The sequence below is a fragment of the Natator depressus genome, chromosome 3 (genome assembly GCF_965152275.1).
Source record: "Natator depressus isolate rNatDep1 chromosome 3, rNatDep2.hap1, whole genome shotgun sequence".
NCBI classification, from domain to species: Eukaryota; Metazoa; Chordata; order Testudines; family Cheloniidae; genus Natator; species Natator depressus.
Window position 1 is genome coordinate 55,844,245 of NC_134236.1, and position 14,324 is coordinate 55,858,568.

The following is a 14,324-nucleotide window of genomic DNA, read 5'->3' on the forward strand; positions in this document are numbered from 1 at the left end:
GTACACTAGGAGTGAAAAATTGCTTACTTTCTAATTATTATCTTATAATTATAAAATAAATAAATTGGAATATAAATATTGTACTTACATTTCAGTGTACAGTATATAGAGCAGTTTAAATAAGTCATTGTCTGTATGACATTTTAGTTTGTACTGACTTCACGAGTGCTTTTTATGTAGCCTCTTGTAAAACTAGATAAATATCTAGATGAGCTGACAACCCCCTGGAACACCTCTGCATATCCCCAGGGGTACAGGTACCTTTGGTTGCGAACCACGGATCTAGAGAAAAGAAGAAAATTCAGTTTCCATATCCATTAAGTTCTTAGTCTCTGATGACATTTTTTATAAGAGTGCAAATTGCAGTGGTGGTTTTTTAAGTATACAGCTATGTACTATGACCTGGACTGGCACCACCAACTCATTTCACTATAATGTATTTGGAAAAAGTTATTTATTGCATTAGCAATCCCTTTAATAAATGCCTTTTAATGCCAAAAAGGAAGAGATGTTTGCTATATGAGGTTAGATTGTAAATATGCAAGGAAGAGGAGCATGTTCTTCTGTGTGTTTTTATGTTCTGTACGTTTGCCTGAGTTATTATTATGGTGCTACCATAATGATGTTTTTAAAAAATAATACAAATAGAGTAATACTCTTGGACTCTAAAAACTACTTTAGACTCGATTTGTTTCCATTAAAAATCCCTAATAATTAATAAAATAATAATAAATTAGTTGAAAGAAAAGTATATGGAACTTTGATTTCATATTCCTGAAACTAAATTAAGGAATGTTAACATGTGTTTCTCTCCCTCAGTTTAAGTCTCAAAGAGACAGATTCCTTGCAGAGACACCAAGTTAAAAGTTAAACACAGCTATGCTGAATGAGTTCAATGCAGCCTAGAATGGCATATATGCCTACTGGAATGGGTCAATAAAAGACACAGATGTATTTTTAGGCCATTTACTTAGGTGCCTAACTCATATTTGATAATTTTGGATAAAACCTCTTTGAGCCTCAATTCGTTCTAGACATAAGATTGGTATAATAATAATGATATGTCAGGAGTGTTGTGAGGATAAATTAATTAATTAATGTTCATTAAGGATATGTCTACACTGCAATTAATAACCCATGGCTGGCCTGAGCCAGCTGCCTGGGGTGGGGTTAAGGGACTTGGGCTAAGGGGCTGTTTAATTGTGGAGTAGACATTCTGGCTCGGCCTGGAGCCTGCAAGGTGGGAAGGTCTCAGAGCTCAGGCTGCAGCCCGAGCCTGAATGTTTACTCCACAATTAAACAGCCCCTTAGCCCGAGTCCCACAAGCCCAAGTCAGCTGGCATAGGCCAGCCATGGGTGTCTCATTGCAGTGTAGACATACCCTAAGTGTATTGAAATCCACAGGTTAAGACTCTACAAAGTTTTAATGTTAAATTAATTTATCATTAAGGACTAGCTGAGGTATGAAGATACAAAACAAAGTCTTTTGCAGATCAGAAAGAATATTTTAGGATATATTTTTCTTTCAACTAATTTATTTTTATGTAGGGGTCCTACATTAAAACGCATCAATGGTATTAACAATACCAAATCATTAACTCAAGCCATCAAATGGCAAAATTAAAAACAAATAAAGGATGGGAATATTCTTAGTGATTCTTTAAACTGATCACTTCTTAGAATCTTCTATCATTTGAATATTTGTTGTTCGGAGTCTTTTCAGACTGAGTATAACTGTTCAGATTTCCTGTAACTATAGTACTGTATATAAATTATCAGTTTGATACTGGGGACCGAGATTTGACATAGTCAAGGTTAATTTTTATTCCCTTTAGATGGATCATAGATGCTGACAAATCAAGGGATGTAGGCAGGTTGAACTCTAAGTCAATGTCCAGCTAAACATTTCAGTAATTTTTTCAAGTACTGTATGTAGATATTCCGTACATGCTGCTAGAGGCAGGGCTGACAATTGAAGTATCACTTTAACAGCTGCTTCATTTCACCATCTCTCGGCTCATAAACTTTATTTTCAATGAGCTTGCCTGGAAGGCTACTAAAAAATGACCTCCACAGAATGCTAGAAAGACCTTGAGTGTTGTCCAGAGTAACTTTCTTGGGCAATGGAAGGCAGTGAATAATCCTGTGGCATAGACAATAACCAGGATGTAGAGAAAAATATAACTCTTTATTGTCTGGGCCTTCTGATGAGAACAATCTGCATCCTCACCCTGAAGCTGTGTCTACAGAAGGAGTCTTTCCGTTGGTTGATTAGTTAATCCACTGTTCGAGAGGCGGTAGCTACGTTGACGGACGAATTCTTCTATCCACCTAGCTGCAGCTATGCTAGGGATTAGGTCGGCCTAATCATGGTGCCCAGAGTGCTACATTTTTTCACAGACCTGCGTGACATAACTAGGCATATCTAACTCCCATTAAGCCTGACTGTCACTTAGAGTACACATGCAGAGTACTAGTCTTTTGGGACCAGATCCTGAGGTGGTGTAAATTTACACAGATCCATTAAAGGTAATAGAACTATGCCAGTTTACGCCAGCTGAAGATCTAGCCTGTGATTAAAGTGGTGTGTAGCAGCTACATGCCTAACATTAGTAATCCGTTCAAGGTATTTGTCTGCGGATTCATGCAGTACTGTGAAAATATGCTCAGTTGTTTCACACAACAGCAGTGAACCTGCATGGCATAGAAAGAGGGTGCAAAGGGGGTTTGTGAACCATACTACAGTAGGAAACAAGGACAAAGTGCAGTTATGGAAATGGTAATCAGCATCTTGCACCATTTTCTGCATTGCATGCAGACAAACACCACATTTGCTATGCAGCCCAGACTCAAATCAGGGGTGATGTAAATGGTGGCATACATTATATTTTGCTAAGATACATTGGTGGGGGGGGGGGGGCTGCTGTATCTTACACCTTCCTATTTCCTCCTGCTGGTTGCTCTTCTGTCTACCGCTGCACCTTTCCACTAACTCTCACTCATTTGCACTCACTTTCACTGCCTCATGATATTGTAACTTCTTCCACTATTTATGCCACTCCTGAATTTGGCCCCAAAATCTAATACTTACCACTCTTTAGTCTTATAAAATCCCATTGCCTGTGAGAACAATAGTGTCAGCAAAGCTCCTGCTGCTGGGACCATTTTGACCACCACATCAGCATGTAGTAAAAACGTGTCTTGCTGTGGGAGCTATGTCTGTGCTAAGGCTCCCACTGGTACAGCTACAGTTTTGTAAAGTTCTGTAGTGTAAACACACCCCTACAGTGCCTTATATGTTCAAGAGCTTTAAAGACATTAAGGGGATTAGTGTTGTTTATTATTTGTACTATGGTAGCGCCTAAGGACCCCAGTCACGGATCAAGATCCAACTGTTCTAGGTGCTGAACAAAGATGGTCTCCACCCCCGAGAGTCTGTAATCTAAGATGAAAGATAACAAGTGGATACATGAATGAGTGGAACGCAAGACAATAAGACAATAATGGTCCGCATGATAAGCAGTGGTCACAGCTATCCACTGTTGAGTGGGTAGCTGAGTAGGCATCAAGACAAAGGAGAGCTTCAAAAAGGACAGCCAGGTGGCTTTGTTGATGTTTGCAGGGAACTCAAAGCCATCTCACCATCTTCTTTCAAATCCCTCCTTAAAACTCTCCTCTGTTGCCAAGCCTACAAAAAACATAATATGGTTAGGCAGCTGGTAACCACAGCTAGATTTTGTCACAAGGGCTCAATTTGTCACAAGGACACAGCCCATCGGGCTTCTTGTTAGGCCCTACAGTAGGATCATTCCATGAAGGAGCTGTAGCCACAATTTCCTCTCTTCTTTCCCTTGATCCTGGGGTAGTAATATTTTATGTCAGCATATATTGCTAGTAACCATACCACCCTCACACATACATAGGAGGGCTGGAGACAAGGCTCCCCCTATTTACTACCCTTCCCACTCAGTCCTTGTCTGTTTCCAAAAGGAAGTAACCATGTCTAGGTAGCCCAGGTAGAGATGTATGCAAAACAAACATGCAGTCCAGTTTAACTCTAGCTAATTAATATTGGAGCCCCCATCTCTCAGTTATGTAGATACTGTAGGTATTATCTTTGTTTTACCGGTGGGGATGCAGGGGTACAGAGAAGTTGTAGCTTGCCCATGGCCACAGAGTCAGGAGCACAGTCAAGAACAGAACTTATATATTCTGACTATGAGTTCTGTGGCTTCTCAAGTGTGTGTGTCATGGAATATAAAAGGGGAAAGGAAGACGTGGCCAGGGACAAGGATTCTTGAATCTGTATTTGGATTCACAGTGTTTGTTTTGTTGAAAAGCAGTTATTGTGAACTTACAGATGTTCAGCTAAGACAGCCAAGACAGTAGTAAACAAACTAAGGGATAGAACAGTGTCTCTATTACATATTGTTTGTCTTGTACACATGAATCATTTTCCTTCCCTGGTGGTTTTGGCCAATGCAGGATCTGGTCTCTCCCAACATGTGCAAGTATCTGTCTGGATGCTTATATGGTCCCCATCACCCATGCATTTGTAATCTTAATGGATGTATTTCATGTCACCCCAATGGGGGAGAGAAGTTTAATTATCCCAAGGTTACAGACAAGCAACTGAAGGATAGAGAGATGAAATGACTTGCTCCAGGTCACTTAGAAAGTCTGTGGTATCGACAGGAATTGAAGCCAGGTCTCCTCAACCCCCCAGTCCAGTGCCTAAATCACAAGCGCTTCTATCCTCTCTCATGCCCATTTCATACTGTTTGTTTTCTTACAAGTTCACTTTAAAAACCCTCTCTTAAGTCTGATGGAAACTGAAGAAAATGAATTCTGTAAACAAGTTTCTCGCCTAATTACCCTTTTCAGTTTTCCGTACACTGAAGGAGGCATTCTTCTGAAACATTTGTCTAAAGAATTCATTTGCCTACATTAATATTACTAATACTTGTTTGTTGAAACTGAATAATAATGCTTTCTTGTAGTTAACATATAGAATCAGATCCTTACCCTGTTATGTCTGCAGCAGCTGATATCTTGGGAGATGAAAACCACTGAGGACTCTCCTGCCCCCCAAAATAGGAGCAATCCCTGGCTGCCTCTACACCCAGAGTATTCCTGGGGCATTGTCAGGGTGCTGCTGCACTCTGGAAATCTCTTGATACTGGAAAGGTCCCTGGGAGCAGCTGGGCATAACATGGAGCAGCCTGAGGCTGATTGTTAAGTTCTGCTGGGATTTCGTCCCAGAATTGGAAAGCCACAAAGTGGCTTAGAGCCAGCCACGTTTGAGCACCCAACGCCCAGCTGTGCCAAGTGTATCTAGTGTATCTCAACAGCATTTAAGGGGGTAGCCCAAATGACACTATACTATAGTGTGAATAATATTTAAATTTTGTGTGTCAGAATGTACTTTTATATAGCACTTTATATAGCACTTTCCTTAAAACATTACTGATTTTTTTCATGTGCTGCATTTTTTGCTACAGTTTTTTTTTTCTTTCTTTGAAATTAAAACATAACAAAACAAAGGGCAGCAGTGGAAGGTGATGTAGGGTACATTTATCCCCTTCGTTCCATGCCACCATCACGTTGCATTACATCAGTCTTCTTTCCTTTGGATATCAGTAATCAGGCCAAGATAAAAAGCAATTGAAAGTATATTTTCAGAGGTGGTATCAGTCAGTTTTGCGGCTAGCTTTTAAGTTGCCTCTGTAGCTATCTTGGATAGTGTGAAGGTCTGTCCAGGTTACTTTATCTTTTTTCAACTTATCTTGGATTCAGAGGAACTTTTACTTTCATATGGTACAAAAAGCAGGTTTCTTAAAACCTTGGCATTCTTTTTCAGCACATGCTGCCCTTATGACATCCCTCTTTGTGATATGCTGCACATCTTACCTAAACATTGAGTTGACTTTAGAAATACTTGAAATCCACAAGTTCAGCTTCCAACCAAGGGTCGACATATTCTTCCATCTCTATGCACACTATGGGCTACATTTTTCACTGGCCCTGCACAGATCTGCAGAGGGTGAGCGAGCAAAATAAGCCGTCTCTCCTTGATTGCTGCACAGGAGCTATTCACAGTTTTTGAACTTCATGAGCACAAGGTTTGTTCCAGGATTGCACCTCTAATAATGTTAGTGCCCTTAAAGGGGACAGGATGGTCAATGACGGGTCCATGTCCTTGCCTCCATTTCCATACTGGTCAGCCCAGCTGGGCTGGCAAGGCTGATAGCATGTACTGCAAACTTTTAAAGAGTACCGTTTGGGGTGCTTTGGCCCTTGTTCCCACATGGTTCCTGAACCATTGTATCTGAATCAAGGACAATGACTCTACAGCTGCTGCTCTGGAAAAACTGGAAATACATGATCATACTGTGGCCCGTAGGTTAAACAGTCTAACCCAATGTATTTCTTTTGGAACAGAGGCGTTGAGAAGTCTTTGGGCTCAATACAGGGGTAATGGCATGAAATGTAATGGCCTGTGATATAAAGGAGGTCAAACTAAATGATCTAATGGTTGGTGAGAAATCACATGCTTTTCATTTTATCCTGTTCTAAAGTTATTTGGTCTCATCAATAATAAAAAAAATACATTGGTTGTTAGAGCAGTGGGATTCTCGAAGTTCCTAAGGATGTTTGGATTATATTATGTTTATTGTGGTTTAGACATTTTTAAATGCAGTAAAGTAGGTTCTGATATTTATTTCACACTTCTGATTGTCACAGATTAAAGAGCATCTGGCCAAAGGACAGAGGATGCTGGCTGGTGATGGAATGTCCCAGGTGACCAAAACACTGTTGGATTTAACTCAGAGGAAAAACTTTTATGCAGGGGATCTTCTGATTTCTGTGGAAATTCTCAGAAACGTGACAGACACATTTAAAAGGGCAAGTTATATCCCTGCATCTGATGGTGTCCAGGTAAGAGAAATTCTGTAGAACAGGGTAATGATTCAGCTACTGTTATTTAGTCAATGTTCAGCATCATCTATTTGCCCCAAGAACAAGTTAAATCTGCTCAGGAGGTGTAATAGAAACACAGTAAACATTAATTATGAATAGGGTGAAGTCTAATAGGGAAAAAGGACCCAGCTACATTTAAGTGAACAAACGTCTTAGAACAACATAGTGTGTCAAAAGTACAAAAGTCTTTTTTATAATGATTATTCTAGTAACTTTCCATTCTCAGTCGTGGTGGTTTTTTTATTTCTATTTTTATTTTATTTTTATTTTTTTACATCAAGCAGTTCTGCAGCATTGTTTATTCTAGTTCCTTTCATTTGAAAATCTATCCAGGATTAAAGCACATTAAAAGAGCACAGGAGTGATGTATAGTGCATTTGATGTGAATTTTGTATTTTGCATATTAGATTAACTCTTCCTGTGCCAGAGGCCATAGTGTTTATTTCAGCATAATGTGCTGCCTGTCTCAGTATATAAAGTCCTTAAAAATAAAAGTTTGGCAGGATTCCCAAATAAGGTATAAGTTTTTTTTTTTCATCTGGGAATTTTACAAGCACTTTTCTCAGAATGCAGATTTACTTAAAGGAAGATATTAAGAAAAAACAGTGTACAGGCAGTATATCACTTAGTAAATGGAGGGTTCTGTAATAATTCATAAAATAATCATGATGTGATTAATGTACAGCATGTATTTGTGTGTATGCAAATATAATTGAAAATGTATGATCTCCTTTAGAAATACAGTAATTTCTCCAGAGTTAAGGTTTTAACCAGCTTTCCATTCTACTCCCAATTTTCTGTCTTTTTTTCTCTCTCTCCCATATACACAAACCTCTTTCCTCAAAATAAAATAGTGCCTTTAAGATTTCTTGCGTGTGGCCTTCATCCAGTGGAAAAATATGCATCCCAATTTGAGGTGAATTAAAATGAGAATTTTCTTTTTAATTTGTAGGAAAAAAACTGGCATGTCTCAAAAACAGTTTGGACTGGAAATTCAAATTTTAATCTGTCTTTCTTTCATGAAAGGCAGTAGTGGTTTTGAGTATTTTTTTAAAGGTTGACTGCTTAAACAAGGAGTTATTTTGCTACAAATCATTCATACTGTTTTCAGTTCAATAGCTCCAAAGTAGCCTTTCCAAGGCTCACAGAGACTATAAAAACTTTTGGTAGAAACAGCCTTGAGAAACTGCTTGATATAAGTGGTTTCTGTTTATGGACTTAGCAGATGGGGTCACACTCAGCTCAGCAAAATTAGTAAGAACTTGATTCTGTTCCCATTAATATCACTGGCAAAATTTGTGCTGATATCAATGAGATGGAACTGGTCCTTAAATCCTTAGTAGACCTAGCCAGGAGAAAGTAATTTTTGTTTGTTTATTTGTTTTCCCTTTAGAAACATAGAGAAATTCTGAGGGCAAGGACCAGGGGAGTAAATGGCCAAAAAATATTGCTAAACTATAGTTCAGATTGTAAATTCAGTATATTTCAATTAGGAGATATAATAATTGAATTTTGGTGGGAGTCGGATGCCTAACTCCTATAGCGTCCTTTAAAAATCCCAGCCTAAAAATCCCACCCTAAAAAGATACTGAAGGATCAAAAGAAATAGGAAATTTAGTAAATTTATAAATATAAAACTTAAAACTCATATGCACACATTCTGGAAAACATATAAACGTAGAGTGAAGGCATTCCGAGTATATGGATGTTAAGTAATAATTCCCTCATTGATTTCTAATGATATACGGTGAAATCCTGACCCAGTGAAGTCAAAGGAAGTTTTGCCATTGATTTCAGTGGGGACAGACAAAATTTCACCACCTCCAGATATTACATCTCATGTCTTGGTTTTCCTACCACACATTATTATGCTTTCTAATCTATGGCTTCTGGACAAAATATTAAAGAAACCACAATGAAAATTAAGAAGATATTTTTATAATTTAAAAAAATCTTCTGTTTTATTTAAGGAAAATAAATGTGGACCTTTCATTAAATCCTCAAATCTTGACTCATCTCCCTGAGAAGAAGTAGATAAAGAACAGAATTCTTTATCTCTCTTTTATATACATACATGAGGTTTTAAAAAAAACACAAGAAGTCATAATTTAGCATTTTGTTTGATGTCAGAACAGTAGATTATGAATTCTGGGTAATTATATAATTCAAAAATGTCAGAAAGATTTTACTACAATTTACCCTTAGATTACTGGCATTTTCCAGACTGCCAGCCAAATTAAATCTTAGAAGGGAGTGCTGTGGGTGTATAAGAATGTTCAATTTTATTTATTCCATTCTTCTGGGTATTCCCTTTATTATCTGCAGACTTGGGGTTGTGCCAAGTATTAATATCAATATAAATACATATTGCAATAGATATAATCTATAGACTTTAGATGATTATGGGAATGACCAGATATCACCTTGCCTCAATGGGTCACAGCTGAGGATACCAGATTCAGGACAAACTGCTGAGAAATAGGGCAGACGTACTCCAGAATGGGTGGTTATTCTATTATCAGATATACCAAGCCAGAAGCAAAAGTAAAACTTCTGTCTCACCACACTGGTTAACAAGAAGACCAAATTACAGTCACTTTAGGCATCCCAGCCCTTGTTTCACCACCCAGACATTAGACTTAATGATGAGTGGTTATTTAAAACCAATTTCATCAGATAGCCAAGTCAAAGTATAACTCAGATCTCGCCCAATAATTACACCGTTGCCAATCCTTTAGCATCTAATGTCTAAAGCTTTATTTATAAGAGAAAAGAAAGAGGAGAGAGATATAGTGGTCAAGGAAAACAAATACATAGACTCATTGCAAAGTTCTGGGATCAGGTTTGTAGCAGTGATGTTACAGACTGTTGGCTTGTAAAGTCTCTGGTAACTTCCAAAAGATTAGAAGGTCCATTGATTGGAATGCTCCTTTTATTGTAAACCCATAGTCCAGAGATCAGAGCAAGAAAGAGGCAAAATGGCAATGCTTCCAGGGTTTTCTATACCTTCTTCCATGTGCAGGGAATGCTCGCAGTCTTAAGTTGTGGGAAATTACAGGCACAAGATGTAGTTCAGAGACACATGAGCAAGTCACGTGATCTCGCATGCTTCAATGACTAATAGGCGTAGACATTACCCATATTCTGGCTAAGGCGTCCACAAGATGGCTCACCAGACGGGGACAAGTTTCTTCTATGGTTCATTGTGAAAGTTAAATATTCTTCAATGGGTTATCTCCTTGAATAGTTCATTCACAATCTGCTGGCCAATCTGGATGTAAATTACCCAATGTGCGTTACCCCAGGAGCAAACACATTTGAAATATAGTCAATATTCATAACTTCAGAAACAAAAATGATATATGCACATAAAGAGTATAATCATACTCAGCAGATCATAACTTTTCTATTTGCACCATACATAATATACTTGTATAAGATTTGTTGCAATTGTCTTGGCAATATTAAAGATACAAATGGTCATGTTGCAATCATACAGCATCACACCAGAGAAATGGGATACAATTAGAAGACTTCAGTATATTTATTTGTGCAAACTAAAATGTCACTGCTTCCAATGTAGTAGAGAATGAGCTAGTATCACAGACCTTTTTAAATATAGGTTTCAGAGTAGCAGCCGTTTTAGTCTGTATCCGCAAAAAGAAAAGGAGTACTTGTGGCACCTTAGAGACTAACAAATTTATTTGAGCATAAGCTTTCGTGAGCTACAGCTCATCGGATGAAGTGAGCTGTACCTCACAAAAGCTTATGCTCAGATAAATGTTAGTCTCTAAGGTGCCACAAGTTCTCCTTTTCTTTTTAAATATGCAACTCAGGTGCCAAGTTATTCATTACATAAAAGTTATTCTCTGCATATTTCAAGCTTTTGCTAACAATTGGGGTGTTTTGTACACAGCATCAAAAAGAAGAATAAGATTGCAGGAGACAATTTAACATGGACCAGGATTCTGGATCAATGAGTGAAACTGATAGTACATTCATGAATGGCAAAAGAAGCACCAGCAGCTAGGGGTTTTTGTTAGCATGGAGATGGTTAGAAAATATATTCTGAATGAACATTACAACTAAAATGATGGTAATCGTGTTATCATCCCTAAAAGAAAAATATAATAAGACAGAATTAAGGTTGTAAATAATATAAAACAACATTTTAGAACATTAGCCAGAACTAACCTAGGTTTAGTTGAACTATCCTCTGCCAGACTTGAAGAGGTGAGGCTATTAACCTCTTTACAATCCTCTGATCCTGTGACTGGCTGGGAATGAGGCCTGTCCCCTGTGTAAGTTACAACAGTCTGACGATTGTTTTAATTTATGTCTGGCTGCACATGATCCTGTGGAACGATTGCTGTAACCAGAAATCAAAAGGGCCTAGGATTGCCCCCCATTTCCCCAGGACATGTCCCCTGTGGTGGGATGCAAAAGTAGAGGTGACTCTGGACCCTCCATGCTACCCAGGGGTTCAACTTGTCTGGGGGTTTGGGAGAAGGAAATCCTACCCTTGCCATGTAATAGGATTCACAGCAGCTTTAAACCCCCAGAGTGGCTCAAAGCAGTCAGATTGGACTGAAGAATTGCAGACTTATTTACAGTAAGAAAATATTTGAAAGGAATTAATTTAAATTAAGAAGCCATAGCTGTCTGTAACTGACTGCAGTTGGAGTGGATGGAAATTAAGGACCTCAGAATTTGGGTCTCTCTATAGTAGAGTTTTCTATGGAGCCCTTCACTGTCCTATCTAAGCAGTGATAGAAAATGAGGAAGCCCAGCTCCATAAGTACATCCAGCGCCTCATGGGACTGGGCCATTAGATTGTTCACCACCCATTCAGAATTTAGTCCCCTGATAGTCACTGTCTCTCCTTATATCTGCAAAATGCCTTTTGATATGTATACTCTGTGTGTTGTGACCCAGGGAATGGCAGAAATATTGGTAGGTCTCTTAGAGAAATGGCAGATATATTGGTAGACCTATCAGATTCTTGGTGCCCATTTCATATTTCATAATTTAAACAGCAAAACCAGAAATGCAAAATGGAAAACATAATACCAACTATACGTATAAAATGATGGGGTCTAAATTAGCGGTTACCGCTGAAGAAAGAGATCTTAGAGTCATTGTGGATAGTTCTCTGAAAACATCCACTCAATGTGCATTGGCAGTCAGAAAAGCAAACAGAATGTTGGGAATCATTAAGAAAGAAATATTATACTGCCTTTATATAAATCCATGGTATGCCCATGTCATAAATATAAAGGGAAGGGTAAACCCCTTTAAAATCCCTCCTGGCCAGAGGAAAAATCCTCTCACCTGTAAAGGGTTAAGAAGTTAAAAGTAACCTCGCTGGCACCTGACCAAAATGACCAATGAGGAGACAATATACTTTCAAAAGCTGGGAGGAGGGAGAGAAACAAAGCGTCTGGGGCTGTCTATATGCTGCTTTTGCCGGGGATAGAACAGGAATGGAGTCTTAGAACTTAGTAAGTAATCTAGCTAGGTATGTGTTAGATTATGATTTCTTTAAATGGCTGAGAAAAGAACTGTGCTGAATAGAATGACTATTCCTGTCTGTGTGTCTTTTTTGTAACTTAAGGTTTTGCCTAGAGGGATTCTCTATGTTTTGAATCTAATTACCCTGTAAGGTATCTACCATCCTGATTTTACAGAGGTGATTCCTTTACTTCTATTAAAAGTCTTCTTGTAAGAGAACTGAATGCTTTTTCATTGTTCTAAGATCCAAGGGTTTGGGTCTGTGGTCACCTATGCAAATTGGTGAGGATTTTTACCAAACCTTCCCCAGGAAGTGGGGTGCAAGGGTTGGGAGGATTTGGGGGGGAAAGACATGTCCAAACTACGTTTCCCAGTAAACCTAGTTAAAGTTTGGTGGTGGCAGTGGAAATTCCAAGGGCAAAGGATAAAATTAATTTGTACCTTGGGGAAGTTTTAACCTAAGCTGGTAAAAGTAAGCTTAGGAGGTTTCATGCAGGTCCCCACATCTGTACCCTACAGTTCAGAGTGGGGGAGGAACCTTGACAGCCCACATCTTGAATACTGCATGCAGATGTGGTTGCCCCATCTAAAAAAAAAATTGGGATTGGAAGAGATTCAGAAAAGGGCAACACAATGATTAGGCGTATGGAGCAGATGCCATATGAAGAGAGATTAATAAGACTGGGACTTTTCAGCTTGGAAAAGAAATGACTAAGTGGGGATATGATAGAGGACTATAAAATCATGAGTGGTTTGAGAAAGTAAATAAGGAAGTGTTATTTACTCCTTCACATAACACAAGAATTAGGGGTCACCAAATGAAATTAATAGGCAGCAGGTTTAAAACAAACAAAAGGAAGTATTTTTTCACACAAAGCACAGTCAACCTGGGGAACTCCTTCAGCACATAATTTGGTCCCTAATATGGATTTTACACAAGGGCAAGTTACACAAGTGTATAAAATATTCACTGGGACTAAGATCTAAGAGCCCAAACTTGCATTAATGAACTCTTAAAACTTCACTGAAGTCAAGGACTGCGGGCCTATGCCTATATATAGATTCAGTTATAGAATATATAAGAATCTAATACCTTCCTATTCAAGTGGCAAATTAAAATGTTTGTTACTTAAAAAGGAAAAGGAACATTATTTAGCATCCAGAATATAAATTTGGTTGGGAAAAATATGATTCCTAGATACTAGACTAGTTTTGGATATAAAGCATATGTTAATTGAAAAATGATATGGCTTGTAGGTGTCTTACATTGTGCTAATAAGGCATTAAAAAAAACAAGGAAAGAAAGAAAGAACAACCAATAAATCTCTATGGGCATTTTTGACACGAAAATCTGTTTGCATGGTCCTTAATTAACCTTTCTGAAATGTAGAGACATTTGAAAATATCCATGTGAGCCTTGCATCCTTTTACATATCTTGAGAGCTGAAAGAGGAAAACTCTTAGAGGTGAAGGATCTCCTTTGGAAAGAATTTTGTAGGTTAAATTACTTGACATTTAATTTGCAGAGTATATTTTATGATGGATTATTGTATTTATAGTCCTCACGAGGCAGTGCTGAATGTGAATGGATACTCTAAGTGCTTGAGTAGATAAATACCGAGGGTCATATCCAAGACCCATTAAAGTCAGTGAACAGATTCCTGCTGATTTCAGTGGGCACCAGATCAATCCCTGAGACCATTTTCTTCTCTGTTTTCATTACTGCATTGATCCCCAATGTTCCCTCCCTTATGCATTCCTATCATCCAATTTTGTATCACTGAAGCCAATGGAATTTTTGCTACCCACTTCACTGGGAGAAAGACCATGCC

At 38.3% G+C, this 14,324-nt stretch overlaps 1 protein-coding gene across 6 annotated transcripts in view; it reads left to right on the forward strand.

Moving 5' to 3' along the window:
• The window catches only part of ADGRB3 (adhesion G protein-coupled receptor B3), a 604,312-nt gene that overhangs the window by 293,210 nt on the left and 296,778 nt on the right, over nt 1-14,324 (forward strand). For all 6 annotated transcript variants that reach the window (XM_074947913.1, XM_074947915.1, XM_074947916.1 and 3 more), the window contains one exon: nt 6,745-6,939. In XM_074947913.1, the coding sequence (XP_074804014.1) occupies nt 6,745-6,939 (195 nt within the window). The remainder of the gene's footprint in view (nt 1-6,744; nt 6,940-14,324) is intronic.